This window comes from Mesoplodon mirus (assembly GCF_964341445.2).
Source record: "Mesoplodon mirus genome assembly, chromosome: 19".
In the NCBI taxonomy this organism is placed as follows: Eukaryota; Metazoa; Chordata; class Mammalia; order Artiodactyla; family Ziphiidae; genus Mesoplodon; species Mesoplodon mirus.
In genome coordinates, this window is record NC_138995.1 from 19,213,099 (window position 1) to 19,232,818 (window position 19,720).

The 19,720-nt window shown below is 41.8% G+C and overlaps 1 protein-coding gene across 3 annotated transcripts in view; it reads right to left on the reverse strand.

Moving 5' to 3' along the window:
• Window positions 1–861: 861 nt before the first annotated feature.
• The window catches only part of CTCF (CCCTC-binding factor), a 48,628-nt gene continuing 29,769 nt past the window's right edge, over window positions 862–19,720 (reverse strand). For 2 of the 3 annotated variants that reach the window (XM_082607333.1, XM_082607334.1), the window contains 8 exons: window positions 17,227–17,360; window positions 13,766–13,886; window positions 13,027–13,176; window positions 8,892–9,052; window positions 7,925–8,107; window positions 7,022–7,157; window positions 3,508–3,669; window positions 862–2,350 (listed from right to left, as the gene is read on the reverse strand). In XM_082607333.1, the coding sequence (XP_082463459.1) occupies window positions 2,166–2,350; window positions 3,508–3,669; window positions 7,022–7,157; window positions 7,925–8,107; window positions 8,892–9,052; window positions 13,027–13,176; window positions 13,766–13,886; window positions 17,227–17,360 (1,232 nt within the window). In that variant the 3' untranslated portion in view covers window positions 862–2,165. The remainder of the gene's footprint in view (window positions 2,351–3,507; window positions 3,670–7,021; window positions 7,158–7,924; window positions 8,108–8,891; window positions 9,053–13,026; window positions 13,177–13,765; window positions 13,887–17,226; window positions 17,361–19,720) is intronic. The other variant, XM_082607335.1, reaches the window with a different exon arrangement.

Below are 19,720 nucleotides of genomic sequence, written 5' to 3' on the forward strand. Positions count from 1 at the left end.
AAGAGTTTGCATGCCACAACTAAGGAGCCCACCTGCCACAACTATAGACCCAGTGCAACCAAATGAATAAATAAAAAATTAAGAAAAAAATCCTATGATAAACCATAATGGAAAGTAGTATTAAATAAAAAAGAATGTATATATAACTTAATCAACATCACTGTACAGCAGTAACTAGCACTGTAAATACTTCAATAAAATTTTTTTTTAAAAAAACCAAAAAACCTGTAATTAGTGGCCAAAGCTTTCACCTAAAAGGGGCTTGCCAAAGGAATCTACCCAGAAATGGCCAACAGCAGCAAGACGGTATTACACTAATGCATAAACTTCCTAACATACTCCCTTTCCATCCTGCTTCCTAGGTGCTAACAAGCAGCTGTGCTCTCTCCCCACAGCCTGGTGGTGGCACATCTGTCTCCCTTTCAAATGAACTTCTCTAGGGAAGACTGGGCCCAGCTTATCTCTGTTCCCCTGCCCTTGGCAGAGCTCAATGTATTTTGATCCCAGCTCTCCTTGAGCTGAGATCTCGAGGCCAAAGATTCCCAACAGCCCCTTCTCCTCTAAGCTCTGTGGCCCACCTGCTCTACCACAGGCAACCAGCTCTTCAGTTGGATCATGGGGCTGGCAGCTGTATACACTCACCTCTCTACTCACATACCACTTTTGGGGTGTTGAAACTTGCAGCAGGATCCACTCAATATTCCATCACCTGCCAAGATCATCTCTCATTTGCTAGAGAGGAAGTGGTCATCCTGGAAACATAGCTTGCGTCTGAAAGGCGAGGAGGCCTGCACTGCCTGAAGCTACGTACACAGACCCCTCTGGGCCCCTCGTTAGGCAGGAATCACACAAGTCGGAGTGTTTGGAGCACTTGTTAATCCGTTATGATTTATTAGCTGTACAGCAGTAGATCCTCCTCCCCAGCTTTCAACCCCATTACATATTTTATTACAGGTCTCATGTTGGCGTCCTAAAATAATGAAAAATATCACACAGTACAGCTAAGTACAAAATGCATCAACCTAGAGTCTGATAGCTAACTGATGGCTCTCTTAAAAGCAATACACAGAAGAAAAAAGTGTTTGAAATCAGCAAGACTGAGGCTCTCTAAAAAACACATTTTAAACATGTGACAGTTCATGTGCAAGAATCACTTTTTAGTTGGTTTTGCTTCACATTATTATTTTTTGAAGATTCAAAGTTTAAATTACTGACCTAGTGAAATTTTCTGGCCCAGCTTTTAAGAGCTGCTGTGACCCACTCATAATCACCCTTCTGCTTTAACAGAGGATTTATAAAACACAAAATTCAGCTACAAACAAAGCAAAGAAAATGTAGATGGGAAATCATAACAAAGTTAATTGTACAAGGTTCAAATGCTGGCTCCATGGGCTGGAAAATCATGATCTTCCATGTGGGTGTCTGTCACTAGCGGGCAGCAGTCTGGGTGCCGTTCTGCTACGTGATTGTGATCCAATTCCTTGTCAACATTTACATACTACAGTCTGTGGAAACTTAATTTGCAAGTAATTAAAATGCTGGGTTTTCTTACACTGCACTTCTTTTCAACCTCTTAATTAATGGAAAAGATTAAAATGTAAAAAAAGTTATTTACAAGCTTGACCATACCAGAAACTTTGCCAAGAAAGAGGCAAAGTCTTCAGGACAAAAACCAATCGTAGCATGCCATACTACTGGTGTGCAACTGACTCCAAGCAAAGAGAGTCAGGGCAAAGCAAAAGCAAAAACCAGTTTAAAAGTCTAAGTCCTTCCCAAGTCTGCATTTACAATTAAAAACTCTCCTGGGAAGAAGACCATAGAACTCTGGGAAACCCAGTGGTGGTTTCTGGAGTGGTTTACCATAGCAAGAGAGAGGGTTCAATGTCTATTTCCATCTAAGAAAACCAGTTAGGCGTCAACACTGTCCTCAGCACTTCACAGTAAACCCTCAGGGACTCAGAACATTCCATGATTTGCTAACATCAAACAGCAAGTTCTAGTTAAATCACATTTTTCTAACATCATCCTTGAAGTTTTAGTTCTCAGTATGTTTGGTAAAATGATGCTTTTCCCAAAGCCAAAAGAAGAAAGAAGGGAGAAAAATTAAGATGCGGGCCGTTTAAACACAGCCCAGAGCAGTCCTGGCAACGAGCGAGGCCCCGCCATCACCGGTCCATCATGCTGAGGATCATCTCGGGCGTGAGGTCTCCGTTGGGGGCGTCTGTGGCAGCTGGCTGGGGCTCCTCTTCCTCCCCCTCCGCGGGCTCTGCGTCTGGCTCTTTTTTGACTTCAACTATAATGTTCTCAATTGCACCTGTATTCTGGTCTTCAACCTGAATAATGGCTGTTGCTGGCAAAAAGGATCATGAACAAAACAAATGCTCCATTAAAGCCCCCAAGGATTGCAAGGGTCTTTTCAGACTCGACACTAAATGAATGTCAGCAACACAGGAAAGCCTTAGATCCGATACAGAGAAAGTCAATCAAAAAGACCTAATAACCTAAAATGCGGCCATACACAAAGCCCCACTAGTCTAGATACTATCAAAGAACAAAATTTTGACACTCCTCTTCATATGACTCCCAAATTGCATATTAAAAAACTTAGTTTTCCTTTATGTCATAAATTTGGGCTTCATAATAGTGTGTGTCAGACAGGAAAAAATGCAGATGGTGTGGGACTAGGAATACTTCACAGAGTGTGGGATGTAGGTCCGTTTTAGAGATGACCCACCTATAGCAAAGAACCTGACATTTTTGAGTCTGAAGTTCTCCCAACACCCAGGGCCCTCCCGCCAGTTCACTCACTCAAATGTGTGTAGGCAAAATAGTTCCCGGGATCTTTAGAGTCAACGACCCCTCTGCAATAAGACATCTGGACACGGGGCTCAGGGAGCATGTTAAAAAAACAGATGAAACCCTGTATTTGTTAAAGGAAGAAAAAAAACTGCCAGCTTTTAGGAGATTCATGAATAGAACACAGACCTGAGACCCTGCAGAGCCTGCTGTCGCAAGGGCCACGTCCAGTACAGGACTGCTACGTGGTGTGACGTGGAGGGTGAACACCTCCTTTGTGTCCTCTCATAAATCAGGAGGCCAGCAATAGAATCCACAGGCCTGGATTTCTTAGGAGGGACAGTGTCAGCTCAGAAATTGCTTTTTCCTTCTATCTTTTAAAATTTGGCTGTTTTACATTCATTACCACATCAATTTTGCCAGCTGACTATGACTCTGGTTGTTTTGTAAAACCCTCCCACATTAACAGTACCCACATTGTAGAACATAAGTACCCTTCTACTCTGGATTTTCTCTTATTGAAACCTAACAGGCCTCTAGAGATGTTCCTCAGTAAAAACCAAAAAATTGCTGCCTGAGAGTTTGTTCCCAGTGTGACCTTAATTTGTTCTCATGGCTCAGTTCCCATCTACCCAAAGAATAAGGACCTGTCTGGCTTCCCCATGTGTTAGGAGAGGACGCCAGCCTGCTGTGCTGAGACGGTCAACTTACGCTGGGTCTGTTTGGGTTGGTTGGTTCTGCCAGGGGGGCGTCCTCTCCGCTTCTTGGCAGGTGGTGGGGCTGGGGTCACAGGCTGAGGCTCCGGCTCGGGCTCAATCTCCACGGCAGGCTCCTCCTCATCCTCATTGTCATCCAGGTCTGGCTCAGCATTTTCTTCTCATGAAATCAGGAAGAAGAGGTAGTGGGGCAAGGAGAAGAGTGGTGGAAGAAAAAATAACACAAATAATCACATATTCTGTGAAGTCTAGTTACGTATTTATTTTCAACGTTAAAAGCCCATTTAAAAAATGCTTTCACTGGAATTTTTGTTATCAGTGTTAACAGAGTAAACTGGTATTGATGCAGAATAAGCAAATCAACCCAAATACTATTATTCATATTTTATGTGGACTGGATATTACTTTTTTCTATCAGCTTTAGATATCAGAATATTGAGTTTTGAATTCTTAGAGGCAACTCCACAGTATGCCAGTTATATTAAAAAACCCCACAAATGGTGTTCTCAGTTGAAAATGAAACAAATGTTCCCTCTACCTACTACACAAGGATAAAGCAGGACACTAAGCCTCAAATGGAGCCCTGAAGAGTGGTGGACGGTGTGCATGCATGTCTGTGTGTATGAAGTTCTTGAAGCACCGTAACGTCCTATTTAGTAGGAAAAGCATAAGGCCAAGTTTTGGGATTTAAGTTAATTCCCAGCTGTTCCAAACCCAACAGGTCATTCTTAACTCCCTTACCTTCTCCCGAATGCCATTATCACATAAAAGGAGAGGGAACTACTATAGAAAAAACACTAACGAGGAGCCTGATAATATGGTTTTGAGTCTCAGATCTCTTAAGTGTGTGACCTGGGACCATGACCACACTGAACCTCAGCTTCCTTGCGTAATCTCTAAAGCACTCCCAAGGATCACAAGGATTGAGATATTGCCTGTAATCATGCTCTGTAACTTACATTCAACTACATAATCACAGTTGATTTTTACACTGTACGTCACAGTTTAAAAATTCTCCATTATTCCATTTAGGCTTCATTAAATAAGAGATATTACCCTCATTTTATAGAAACAGAGAGAAGCTAAGTGATTTGTAAGGCACAACTAACCACAGTTTGGGGCTGTTCTGCTGCCCACACCTATAGGCAACCAAAGAGTTCTTGCTACCCCTCCCCCACTGCCAAGGCACAAAATGTACCCCGTCTGCCTTCCTCCAAGGAATGCAGGTTACAAGCACATTCTCTTTCTCTAGCACCAAATGTTTAAATTTAGAAGTCTGTGGGTAAATGCCTGATCTTCAGGAAAAAATGCCTTATTTGCCAAGTGACTGAAATCCTAAGTGAAAACGTGGGGAACGTATTGGTACGTGGCAGAGTGTCAAGGACGACACGCTTTCCTGCTGGACTTATTCAAGCCCCCTATTGCCTAAGTTGGCCCAATGCCTAGGAAATTAAACAAATTCAGTCAGAATTGGGGGAAAAAGCACACAAAGAAGGTTAATAGGGTCAAAGGCTTATTGGCTGGGAGAGATTTTGGCAAAAAGCCTTGAAAATAGCAGTAGCCTCTGCTGGTCAATTTCTGCTGATGGCCAACAGGCAGAACTTCTGGGAGGGAACAAATATGACTGTGTGGCCTTCACCAGCCCAGAAATTCTGGGATAAAGAGACACTAGGTATGAGGTCCAAAACCAAACACTGTGCTGTACAAACCAGCAGTGCAGAAGACAAAGGGAGGAACTGCAGAAACCTATTAGGAACCGTCAATAAACTCTGCAGGTGAAAGATGCTTCTGGTAAAGTACAATTAGAGAGTAGAGCTGGTCTTGTTGGGAGATGAACCACAGAAATGAACAGGGAAGAACCATGAGAAAAAAAGGTATGGGACAATGTCTGTGAGTAGGAGGCTCTGCAACAAAGAGCAACTACATGTATCCTGAAGCTCAAGGTTATCTGTGGATCTCTGCTGGTACTTGAGGCCCTCTGACATTTCCTGGCACCTCCCAACAGTCCACTCAATTTCTTAGCCAAACAAAGGGATCCCACAAAATTCTCAGTAGAGAGTGATGCGCTTTTATAAAAATTAAGCAAAGTGACATTTTTAAAAGAGGCATTCACTTAAAACCGAGTGAATGAAGATATTGCTTAAAATACATTTTTCTACTAAAAAAGGCAGCAAAAAATAAACTACTCTTATGCTTAGATGAATATTTTCCCAGAAACAGTTAAAGTTCTGAATAGAAAAGTGAAGTCTTTATTAAGATAAAAAAACAAAAGGGACTTTGTTATAGATTTAAGTATTAAAAACCTAGTACTGGGGCTTCCCTGGTGGCGCAGTGGTTGAGAGTCCGCCTGCCGATGCAGGGGACACGGGTTCGTGCCCCGGTCCGGGAGGATCCCACATGCCGCGGAGAGGCTGGGCCCGTGAGCCATGGCCGCTGAGCCTGTGCGTCCGGAGCCTGTGCTCCGCAATGGGAGAGGCCACAACAGTGAGAGGCCCGTGTGCCGCAAAAAAAGAAAAAAAAAAAAAAAAACCTAGTACTTTCATGAACAAATTTTATAATAAAACCAATAAAGTAACATAAGTTCTTTAATACATTTTCAGAAATTTCATTTCCTTCCCTGCTATTTCTACTGACAAGCAATGTAGAAGACAAAATGAGAACTCTTTAGAAATACATTAGGCATCATCTATAAGTGCATTCTCCAAAACAAAACCCCTCTACATCCTTTTCCACAAAAACCTTACATCTTTAAGTCACAGATGTGACTTCTTAACTGGATGCCAGTAGCCCAAGTATCCACATTATAAAACCTAACACTACGGAATAAGTTTGTATAATCAAACGTGATTCCTACATTACCAACATCTTTGTTTGCCACCCCTTTCATGAATCTAGCACCACAATGCATATACTTTCTGTCTGGATTTCATGACTAATACCACAAAGAACATCAATGGTAGGAAAATAGGCAAAGTTTTAAATTATAAATGGAGAGATTAAGGTAGGAAGAGAAAGGCTGACCTTCATGGATTTGATCAACACATCTCAAGGCTAGGCTGACACAGGCAGTCAAACCAGAAGTTGGTCAGGATGCTTAAGCAACCTTCTTCATGTCCATTAGATTCACTGCTCAAATCTAGACCAGCTTCCTAAATGTAAAAGCTATGAACATAGAAAAGAAACTCTGCTGGCCTTAGAATATCACTAATCTGAGTAAATTGAGTAAAGATATTAATTTTGCTTCAGCTTTAACTGAACATAACATATAATATCTTATCAAGCAATGGAATGCCATGAGAAAAAAAAAAAAAGAAAAAAAAAGAAAATTTGCTCCAGGAATAAACTAACTGCTGTTGTAAATATATACACACATCAGGAAGATTAGAGGTTTAAAGGAAGTATGAGAGACTGGCTTATCTCTGTATCCCAGCATGTCCATATGTAAATACACTGGAAACTCTGCACCAAAACCTGCCATGTATAACTAACTCAAGAAACAAGTTACTTACCACTGTCAGAGGAGTCTTCCTTTTTAGAGCGCATCTTTCTTTTCCTTCCACGTTTACTCTTCTTCGTTTCTCCTCCATTTTCCCCTTCTACACCATCTGGACCAGCACAATTATCAGCATGTCTTGCCATGGTATTCTAACAAAAGGAACAAAACCCTCTTTCACATTACTAAAAAAGGTAAAATTAAAATTGGAAGTTCTCTTTTAGTTTAATAAAAAAAAAAAAACGAGGGGGCGGCAGGGGGAATCCTATTAAGTCTCAATGTTCTAGTATCTGCTAAATGTGTCCTGAACATACTCTCCCCATTCAGAGGAAATGGTCTCCATCTGGAGGGGGCAGAGAGAGAGACAAGGGTGGGCAAGAGAGGAGAGTTGCTCAGAAGATGAGGTTGGGTCCTCTGACAATCAGACCAACCTCCCTGTCCTGTGCAGACCTGACAAACATGGCCCTAAGTGAAGATTCAGGACAGAACTGTTAAAAAAAAAAAGTACTGAGTTTCCAGGACTTCCCTGGTGGTCCATGGTCCAGTGGCTAAGATTCCACACTCCCAAAACAGGGGGCCTGGGTTCGATCCCTGGTCAGGGAACTAGATCCCACATGCCACAACTAAGAGTTCACATGATGCACCTAAAGAGCCCACATGCTGCAACAAAGATCCTGCAGGCCACAACTAAGACCCGGTGTGGCCAAATAAATAAATAAAAACATACTGAGTTCCCCATCAGTGGAAGGGTTCACACATGGACAGAAAACCTCGAGGTGGGGATGACTGACCCTTTTCCAAATGACAGTTCATCTCTATATTTATAACCTCAGTGGAAACAACTGCCCTGCTTTGCAGTGGAAGCTCAAGAACGTGGTATCAAGAACTGTAAGACAGGAAGTAAAGTTCTGACTCTTACCCGGCGTGTAAATGTTTTCCCACACTTAGAACAGACGAAGGCCGCAGGGACAAAGTTGGGGTCATGATAGCGTTTGAAGTGCATGTCAAGGAGCTGTTTCTGGCGGAAGGTCTTGTCGCAGTGGCTGCAGGCATAAGGCTTCTCCCCGGTGTGGGTGCGCTTATGCATGATCATGTGCCTCTCCTGAAAGAAAGTGGGGTGGGGGAAGGTCTCAGACCCTGTCCTAGGGCTGCTACCCCAGCCACCATCTGTGTGCATGTAGCTGACAAGACCTTTCTCTCCCAAGGGTCTAGGCTCAAAACTGCTTATTGAGAGGATAAAGTTAACCATACTGGGGTACAAAACTGCTTCCCCAAATCCTAGCACAGATACGCTCACTCCTGCTGGGCTGCTTCTGTAGATCACTCCCAAGCATCAGGCCCCAGGACCAGATTGTTCCCTTCTCTCAAGTCCTGGACTTACTTCCCATGGTTCTGAGAAAAGCTAGCAGTATGCCTGGAGGGGGTGGAGGGTAGGGGAAGGTGTGACTGAATAAAACTGTCAGTTGGAACCAGACATGATACAATCGAGAAGCAGGACCTTCGGTGACAATCTCATAAACCACAGTTTGAAAATATTATCCTTAAAAATAGTCACCATACAAGGTATATAAAAACACTCTGATAAAACCTAACAATAGGGGCTTCCCTGGTGGCGCAGTGGTTGAGAGTCTGCCTGCCGATGCAGGGGACGCGGGTTCGTGCCCTGGTCCGGGAAGATCCCACATGCCGCGGAGCAGCTGGGCCCGTGAGCCATGGCCGCTGAGCCTGCGCGTCCGGAGCCTGTGCTCCGCAACAGGAGAGGCCACAACGGTGAGAGGCCCGTGTACCCCCCAAAAAACAAAAAAAAAACAAAAAAAAAACCACCAACAAAAAAACCCCTAACAATAATGGGACATCAACCGTTTTCTAACTATGAAGGGCTCTACCTGTCTGCAAGCGTAATCACACTGATCACACTTAAAGCGCTTCTCGTTCTTGTGTGACTTCTGGTGCTGGATGAGGGCATAGCGCTCATGAAACACAGCATCGCAGTATCGGCATTTCTTGCCCTGCTCAATGTAGGAATGCTGCTTTCGTAAGTGGACACCTGAAAGCAAAATGCAAAGCGCAGTCCAACTTGTGAAAACACAAACAAGCATTTCAAAGAGTTAAGAATACATTTCTTTCTGCTTCTTAAAATAATTACTCTGGCTGCTATACAGAAAATGAATAAAAAGAGTAACAGATGTGGGGAGACTAGTTGAGACGTTGAAACTGGATAGGTGAAAGAAGGTGGTGGTTTGGATAAAGGAGATGGCAGGGGGTACAGAGGGAAGGAGAACTGATGAGAGACCTAAAAAGTTGAATCAACAGGATTGAGTGACTGGCCAGAGAGTGAGGAAGAGAAAGGTGGGTATAAGGAATGACCTCTAGGTTTCTGGCTTGGAAAACTGAGCAGATGGTGGGGCCATTTACTGAGACAAGGAATAGTGGAACAGGGCTGAAGCCCAAGCTGTGTTTATCTCTGGGGCGAGGGGATAAAGGGGTTTTAGACCTTCAGTTTTGGACATGTTGAAGTTGTAATGCCAATGATATCAAGTAGGAATAGGGATGGCAAGGAATAGATGGTTACATAAGCCTAAATCAAAGGATAGATTTGGAGTAGGATTTGAGTTAGACCAAGAGAACTGATGAAATCACTAAGGCAAAGAAAGAAAAAGTATGGGTCATGACTTAAGAAACCTAACAGTTAAGGCCAGTGAGAGGAAAAAGGATTAAAACAAGAGAAGGTTGAGAAGGAACAGTCAGAGAAATCAGAAAAAAATCAACAGGATGTAGTGCCATGAAAGCCAAAGGAAGACAGTGTTTTAAGGAGGAGGGTGCAGCCCGCTATGAATAATGATGCTAAGAGATCAAGGCAGATGGGGAGTTGAACGTTCCCTACTTCTGCAATGTGGGGTCATTGGTGATCTTAGTCAGAGTCACTTTATAGAGTGATGGGTATAAGCCAGATGGGAAGGAAACTAGAAGCTGAGGGAGAGAGGACTGTGAGGGATATAACTCTTCATGAGCATTGGCTAGGAAGGAAATAAGAGTTAAACCTAGAAGGGAAAGACTTTTAAAAAAGACAAGAGAGATGTAAGCACATTTAGAGTTGAGGCAAAAGATTAAGGAGTGAGAACATGAAAATGAAGGTAAAGGTGCAATACCTGACCTCGGAAAGGCTGCCAAGAACACAGGAGAGTGGGATCAGGGCAAAGGGACATGCCACAGACAAGAAGAGTGACACAAACTCTCTAGGAGCAGATGGGGAAAGAGGATGAATGCAGGTAGGTTTACACATCTGATAACAGAAAATGTGAAGTTTCAACCTGTTGTCTTTATTTTTTTGTGAAGTAGGAAAAGAGGTTACATACTGAGACCAGGGAAGCAAAGACAAAAGGGAAGGAAGATTAGAGGTTTAAAGAAAGTTAACAATGATTTATCCTACTCTGTCATGGAACCTCCCACATCACAGGTACCCAAACATTTGTGGAATGAATGAATGAATGGACAAACTCACTGAGGAGAATGGGAGCACAACTGATGAGGACAAACAGCTGGATTACTCAGGAGCCCAGCTGCGTTTGGGATCATGAATTTATGGCGCTACCAATCTGCTCAATCAAGGTGATATTACAACAAACTTAAAGAGGGCCAATTCTGGGGAATGGAAATAAGGTAGGGGAAAGGGATGGCTCACTTTTAACTCTCTACACATGTTCACTATATGAAGGCCTTTTATACACACATATATCATTCCAAATAATTTTTAGGCCTCAACTTTCCCCTTCTGGTCCTCAAATAGAGACTTAATAGTTAAAGACTTTCTTTCATACATTCTTATTAAATACTTACAATAATGATCCTATAAAGTAGGAATTATTCTTATACATCAGTTAAAAAAAAAAAAGACTTAGAGGGGCTTCCCTGGTGGCGCAGTGGTTGAGAATCTGCCTGCTGATGCAGGGGATACGGGTTCGTGCCCCATTCCAGGAAGATCCCACATGCCGCGGAGCGGCTGGGCCCGTGAGCCATGGCCGCTGAGCCTGCACGTCCAGAGCCTGTGCTCCGCAATGGGAGAGGCCACAACAGTGAGAGGCCCGCGTACCGCAAAAAAACACAAACAAACAAACAAACAAACAAAAGACTTAGAGCAGTAAGTATTTGAAGGTGAATCTTGACTCTGGTAGGTCTGTCACGATTCTCCATGCTTTCCTGTGTCCCAAAGTGATGGATCTTAATTATTGCATATTAGTGTGAAATCAGACCTGCTTTGGGGAACACAAACTTGTTTGGGAATAGTTTTGGGAGATAACTATTATTTGACAGCTCCCAGGCAATTAAGTGCCTCATAAAGAGCTTGTTATGCAGGGTCTAAGAGGTATCATTCAAGTATAAAACACTCAAGGTTTTTATCCTCATCATGAAAGTGAATAACTTAAAAAAAAATTGAATAATTCAAACAGTGGCCTAACAGCTCACACACTGCCATGAGATATTACTGGTTTAGGTTTTAGTTTCTATACAGCGAGAACAGTAAAACTCTTTCATTTACCTGAGGACAGTACCTCTTAAGTTTTTTAACGAAGCCCTTTCAAGAGCAGAGTAGGATGAACACATGAGCCACTGGATCTTATGTGGAGCCCAAAGTCCTCTACTTCAAGCTCACAGTTTCATCTTAAAAACGTTAGTCAGTCTACAGTTTGTTCAATATAGTCATATTAACGTAAAAATGTTTTAAGACACCAGCTCAATTGTATAACTTTATTCAAAACCTTCTGAGTATAACCAATGCTGCAGAAAGACAGGCCAAGTTTATGCTGTGGCTCAGTATGATCCTGATATGACCTGGGTACTTATGTACTCCCCTGTGTGAGAAACAGCTCTAGAGGGTTCAAGAGGACTCAAGTCCAGCTTTGCCACTCATAAGCTGTGTTGTGTAGCTTTGGTCAAGACACCTGTTCATCATCTATAAAGCTAGAATATACCTTGATGACTTCATATGGTAGTTGTGAAGATCAAATGAGTAAAGAAGTAAAATAAAAGTAAAAGACAACCTGGAAAGTAATTTATCTAAGTTTATATTATTATTATTATTCAGGGAGCAATGAATTTTGGATAGAGAACAGACTGGGGCAATATTTTTTTTATCTCTTTTAAATAATAAAAACAAAGGGATAAATCCAGATGACCTTATCTTTAAGAATATGGGTCATAGTATGGGACTTCCCTGGTGGTGCAGTGGTTAAGAATCTGCATGCATGCCAATGCAGGGGACATGGTTCGAGCCCTGGTCCGGGAAGATCCCACATGTCGCAGAGCAACTAAGCCCGTGAGCCACAACTACTGAGCCTGCACTCTAGAGCCCACAAGCCACAACTACTGAGCGTGCATGCCACGACTACTGAAGCCCGCATGCCTAGAGCCTGTGCTCCGCAACAAGAGAGGCCACTGCAATTAGGAGCCCACGCACCGCAACAAAGAGTAACCCCCGCTTGCTGCAACTAGAAAAAGCCTGCGCGCAGCGATGAAGATGCAACGCAGCCATAAATAAATGAATAAATAGATAAATTAAAAAAAAAATATGGGTCATACTAAAATTTCTACCACCAAACTCTGCCTCTATATAAACTCTAGCTTAATTACACACAGAAATATAGCTATCACCAAACCAATAAAACAGTCCCATTACCTAGAGGAAGTACAAATATTGTGGAAAAAAACCTGAAGTGAACTGACCTTAGTTCGAATCATACTATGTCACTTCCCTATTTGGGGGCTTTAATTATACTGCTTTCTCTCGTTATAGCTGCCATTAATTTATAGATGAGCTACAGTCAGGAAAGAATCTTGTAGCCTAGCTTCAGTAAGAGAAAGAAGACAGAAGAAAGTATCACTAGCACCTAAGCAATGACTTTTATTAAACAGCAGGCCATTCACATTCACAAAACTTATATGAAGGAAGTAATCTGTGATCTCCATCATTTTCACAAATTTGTCAAAATATATTTCTCATTTGCCACTAGTTAATTTACTTACCCAAATCACTTTTTCGGGCTATGACAGTGTCACAGTGGGGACAGTGAAATTTGGCCACATTTTCTGTGTGCTTCTGTAAAATGTGCATCTTCATGGTACCACTTTGGGTAAACCGTGCATGACAAATGTAACATTCATAAGGTTTTTCCCCTTAAAAGGAAATACAAAATGAACAACTTAGATGAAATAACTGAATACTATCACTTAATTGGAGGGTAATCCAGGTGGCAGATGTGCTAATCCACAGAGAATCTACAGTTCTTAATCTAGGAAGGATGAGGCTCAGGCCCACTGCCTGGCTCATGCCTATCTTCAGAGATGGAAAAGAAGTCCCAAGCTATGGCCACCACCTCTGCTTTGCCCAGCTCTGCCACGGAGTCCTTCACATTTTAGTAAGAGTAGTTCCTACAGCAGTACTTACCTTTGGGGGAAAGCAGACGGGATGACAGGAGGACCTGCAAGATTTTCTTTTTAGGAAAAGAGAGTACTTTGGAAAACTGACGAGTTGGGTTACTTACGTAACCTACCCAGACTTCTTCTAACAGTAAAAACTTTCCATTCTCCAATGTATATTCAGAGCAATGAACTCCAAAGATATGCCAGAGAAGCATTTGTCAATTTATACTACTCTCATGCCAGCTTCCATTCGGGTAACTAACAGGGGCATGTGGTGGTTCACAGGGTCCCACGGGATCCACTAAAAAGTGGTTCATTAATACGAGGAAGGGAGAAATCCTACCTGAATGGGTTCTCATGTGCCTTTTCAGCTTGTATGTGTCCCTGCTGGCATAACTGCATAAGCTGCACTGGAAAGGACGCTCTCCAGTGTGAGAGCGAATGTGACGTTTTAATTTGCTGACCTGAAACACAAAAGCAACCGAACCTCTTAAACTTTCGTTAACATAGATTGTTAACATGAATACTGTGGGTCAGGCACAAAAGCTTATTATTTTGGACACTGCAGTTTATAATACAGAAGAAGTCTAAAAGACAGTATTTCTTCCTCCTCATTATTTGTAACTGTTGCCTCTCACCTCTCAAATCCCTATCATAATCCAAGGGAAGAGGGTAAAATGGATAGGGGCATAGATGAGTCAAGATGGGCTATTATTAACTGTTAGGCTGGGTGACAGGTACATGGAGGTGTATTATACTAGTCTATCTACTTCTATGTATGTTTGAAATTTTCCATAATAGTTTAAAAATAATCCATGCTTATTTATGGATCAATTTTCTAGCAAATTTTGAATCCAAGTTAATAAATGCATTTTAATTCCCTTAAGTCTCTCTTCCTATCATCAGCACTTCCCTGACAGGCCAGGCGCCAAGGGCCTCTCACCTTCCTCACTATGGACTTATGCTTTTCATCTTTCATTAAGTACCTTTCCAACAGAACAGTGACTTTCAAACTTGACTCTAAGAAGTGTTTTGAACACTAATGTTTCCTTTGAAAAATTTAAAAAGTGTTCCAATTTTTACATTAAAATCTCCCTGTACTTCCAAGTACTATATAGTAAAATTCCACACACTGTAAGGCTAAAGAATGGTCCCAACAGCATTACTGAATAATTCTCTTTCCAAAACTTGCCTATTTATCATATATTAAATTCCTATATACACAAGGATCTATTCTTTTTCAACAAACTATGTTTATTCCTGCTCCAATATCACACTGTCTTGTGCCAATAGCACAAGCCCCTCATTCTTTTTTTTGTTTTTTAAATTTATTCATTTATTTATGGCTGCGTTGGGTCCTCATTGCTGAGTGCGGGCTTTCTCTAGTTGTGGTGAGTGGGGGCTACTCTTCGTTGCGGTGTACAGGCTTCTCATTGCGGTGGCTTCTCTTGTGGAGCACGGGCTCTAGGTGCACAGGCTTCAGTAGTTGTGGCACGTGGGCTCAGTAGTTGTGGCTCACAGGCTCTAGAGCGCAGGCTCAGTAGTTGTGGCACATGGGCTTAGTTGCTCCACGGCATGTGGGATCTCCCCAGACCAGGGCTCAAACCCGTGTCCCCTGCACTGGCAGGCGGATTCTTAATCACTGAGCCACCAGGGAAGCCCAAGCCCCTCATTCGTTTTTCAAAATTTTCTTAGTCATTCATATTTACTCTTCCAGTTGAAATTTATAATCAACCTGAAATGCGTATTTATTTGTGTCCTTTGGGAAATTTTGAGACGTTTTCTTCTTACGGGTAGGTATCAGATGTTTTTTGCTGTTCAGTTTATCCCTAGATCATTTTATTGCTCTTAAGAGTTTGAATCTGTTTCCTACTATTGATATTGTATAAATAAGTCACTGATTCTTGTGTATTTATCTTGGATCTGACCACCCAAATGAACTCTAACTGCTTTAGGTTTTTCAGCCAATACTCTTGAATTTTCTATGTAAGCAAATATGTCTGCAAGACATGACAGTTTTGTCTTTCCATTTATAATTCATTTATTATTTTATACTATTAGCTAGGATTTCCAATACAATGTTGAAATGTTAACAGTAGGAATGGAAATCTTGTTCCAAAGTTTAATGGGAATACTTCCAGTGTTTCAGAGTTAATTAGGCTGGGTTTACTATAGGTTTCCAGTATATACTTCTTATAATAATTTTTTTTTTTTTTTTTTTTTTTTGGCTGCATTGGGTCTTCGTTGCTGCACGGGCTTTCTCTAGTTGCACTGAGCAGGGGCTGCTCTTTGTTGCAGTGTGCGGGCTTAGTTGCTCCACAGCATGTGGGATCTCCCCAGACCAGGGCTGAACCAGTGTTCCCTGCATTGGTGGGCAGATTCTTAACCACTGCACCACCATGGAAGTCCCTAAAGATATTTTTTTCTATTCTTGACTTGCTAGAACTCCAAACAGTAATAAGTATTAAATTTTATGATTTTTCAATAACCTATAGAAATGATATGGTTTTTCTTTAATCTCTCAGTGTAGTACACACCAATAATATCCTAATGCTGAATTATTCTTGCATTTTAGATACATTCTATTTAGTAATCACTTATTTTTAAATCTATTACCAAATTTGGTTTGTTAATTCACTTAGAATTTTGGCTTTTCTGTGACAAACAGAAACAGTTTTCTTTTTGGAAGTATCCTTATCCAGTTTTGGTAAGAGGGTAGCCTCAAATAATAAAGGTGATATATATATATATATAAATATAAAAGAAAGCAAGCAAGCTAGCTAGCTAGCTAGCTGCTGGGCCTTAGTTGCAGCACGTAGGATCGTAGTTGCAGCACACAGGACCTTCATTATGGCATGCAGGATCTTTTAGTTGCAGCATGTGCGATCTTTTCGTTGAGGCATGTGGGATCTAGTTCCCTCACCAGGGATGGAGACCGGGCCCCCTGCATTGGGAGCACAGAATCTTAGCCACTGGAGCACTAAGGAAGTCCCTAAAATCTTCCATTTTGAAGTGCTCTTGGTATAGTTACTCATTTCTTTGAAGTTTGGTAGAACTTGCCTGTAATAATTTGTGGATCAGTGCTCTTTTTTTTTTTAGATGATTTTTAAAAAATTAATTGATTATATTTTGGCTGCGTCGGGTCTTCATTGCTGCGCATGGGTTTTCTCTAATTGTGGCGAGCGAGGGCTACTCTTCGTTGTAGTGCGCGGGCTTCTCATTGCGGTGGCTTCTCTTATTGCAGAGCATAGGCTCTACATGCGTGGGCTTCAGTAGCTGCAGCACGTGGGCCCTAGAGTGCTCAGGCTTCAATAGTTGTGGCGTGTGGGCTCTAGAGCACAGGCTCAGTAGTTGTGGCGCATGGGCGTAGTTGCTCCAAGGCATGTGGGGTTGTGGTGGGGTCTTCCTGAACCAGGGCTCGAACCCGTGTCCCCTGCATTGGCAGGCAGGTTCTTAACCACTGTGCCACCAGGGAAGTTCCTACTGCTCCTTTTTGTTTTTGTTTTTTTTGGTTGCGGCATGCATGTGGGATCTAGTTCTCTGACCAGGGATCGAACCTGGGCCCCCTGCACTGGGAGCGCTGAGCCTTATCCACCATGCCACCAGGGAAGTCCCGTTAGTGTTCCTTTTTTAATGGGAAAACCTTTCACACTCATTACAGTTTTTTTTTTTTTTTGGTGGTGGGGAGTGGGAGTGTAGTAATCTAGCAAGATTTTCTATCTTGTATTAAGTCAGTATGAGGACAGTTCATACTGGAATCATGATCTTCTTCAGAGAGGAACCAACAAGGAGCTGAATACTCACTTCTACACTGGCGTAATCGCACATGGAACACTTAAATGGCTTCTCATGGGTGTGTTTGTAACGACGATGCCGCACCAATTCTCCACTAGTCACAAAGGCCATGTCGCAGTCTGGGCACTTGTGAGGACGAGTACCTAGAGAAAGGAGGGTATAACAGAAAGACAAGATCAAGGGCACAGTTAATTACAGAGTTCAATGTGTGACACAACTGCTACATGAGGTTGGACCCTGGTCATCTCATCAACCCTCCCTGAGAGTAGCTCCAAAAGCTATGGGTGAGCCCAGCTGACTTTACAACACTAACCCCAAAATATTATAAACACATGCCAAACATTTAGTTTCTCTTAATTATCCATTTCAGTATGCTGCCTTTGAATACAAAATATTTTTTATCCCTATTTTGTGAATATTCTGGTCACTATGGATTAAAGGTTAACAGAAACCCCATTCTGTTTCAACCCTTCTAAAAAATATACAGCATCTTTAAACCTCAATTTTTATCAAGTACAGGCCACAGAATAAATAGTTATTTGACTCAAGATCCTTTTGCACATCAAATCTTACTGTTAATATGATTATACATACAGGGCCATTGGGCTGTCCATATTGACCCACTTTTTCTTTAAAAAAATACAAATATAGGGCCTCCCTGGTGGCGCAGTGGTTGAGAGTCCGCCTGCCGATGCAGGGGATACGGGTTCGTGCCCCGGTCTGGGAGGATCCCATATGCCGCGGAGCGGCTGGGCCCGTGAGCCATGGCCGCTGAGCCTGTGCGTCCGGAGCCTGTGCTCCGCAACGGGAGAGGCCACAACAGTGAGAGGCCCGCGTACAGCAAAAAAAAATAAATAAATAAAAAAAATAAAAAAATACAAATATAATAACATGTTTTCTATATAAATTTGGTTTGATAAGGTATTCTAGAGATTTATCAAAGGCTTTATAAAGTAGTATTGCCTTTTATGTTATGTGATTTAAACAGATCATTTTCAAACATCAATATCTAATATTCTGTGATCTGAAAGTCAAATCATGGAATATTTAAATATTTTTATGAACTAATAATATATCCTCTATATTTCTTGTTTTGATTTTTCTTTCACTGAGATAATCTTACCATTTTTAATATGTCTTCCCATAGTAGCCCCATAACATAACATCACTTTAGTAGATCTTCTCTAGCCACTTTATATTCTGAACACTGCACTGAAAATATCATGCCCAGGTAATAGTGATAATAAGGAGATAAAGCTGACAGTAGAACACAGTGCTACCTTCATAGGTTATTATTTAGAAACTAGGGACTATCTGTAATTGTGGGCTGTGGATAAGGGGTGAACAGCAAGGTAATCTCAAACACCAAAATCAAAGGCTACCTTTGAGAATGGAATTAAGAAGAGTCACAATGTAATGAATGGGTCCAGCCATCTGCAGAAATGATTCTCCCAGAGATTGAGAAAACTCTGGAGAGGGAAATGTGATTGGATATGATAGTAAGTAGAAAATTCCAAACAATGTTCATTTGCTCCATTTGCTTCTTTACTACCACTGAGGATTAAGAGTGAAGGATAAAGTTCTTATCTATGAAAAATGTATAGTCTGGTGGTACAAACAGGTAAGTAAAACAACGACTAACAAGAGAAGGAAAGCAACATTCATTTCTATTAGGATGAGGTAAGTTGGAAACAAAGAATTTCCAATGTTTACCTCGTATTATCTAGGGGAGAGAAAGAGGCCTGCCTCTGGTAGACGTAAGCACGGCAATTAGGAAAGAAGTGGACACTGCTGTGGGACAGAAGTTTTCATCGGGTTGACCCACATGACTGCCTATGTCCCTCTGCTCAAGGTCCATAGCTCACCAAGTCACCCTTCAATTGCTACAGCATCCTGTAGCAATTAGGCAAGGGCGCCCCCTAGAATGCAATACGACTGCATCTAGAAAATAAAAAGGTATATTCCTTGGCATAAACTGATTTTCTGATATGAATCTGACTCTTTTGAGGATTTGGTTAGTATGAATTAGTCCTGCCAAATCATTCCTGAATAACCAGACAGACTGAATTTCTTATTTTCAAAGCTGAGGACTAAACCATAACATGCAGTGCCCACATCAAGGCACTCCCGTTCTGGCAAGTCCTATAATGGGGCCAGCTGCTTTCATCTAGTCATATGCCCTTTCCCTAGGGTTTCAAAGTACCAAATAAAACATATTATTATCAAGTGTCTGGGTAGAAACTAGGTAGTTGGTGAAAAGTGACCAAGTCACATTAGCAAATATACTAATGCACAGCATACTGCTCATTGGCCAATCCCTACTTGATCACATTCATCAGACAACCAGCACATCAAATAAAAAACAAGAATCATCATATAAAATGAGGTGGAGAATCTGGATAGAGGAAGCTATTCTGCATGAAGAACTAGGTGAAAGAAGTTTCTATTAGCACTTGCAGCCAAATACCAACACCAAAAGTATAAAGAGCCCAGAAGAGAGTCT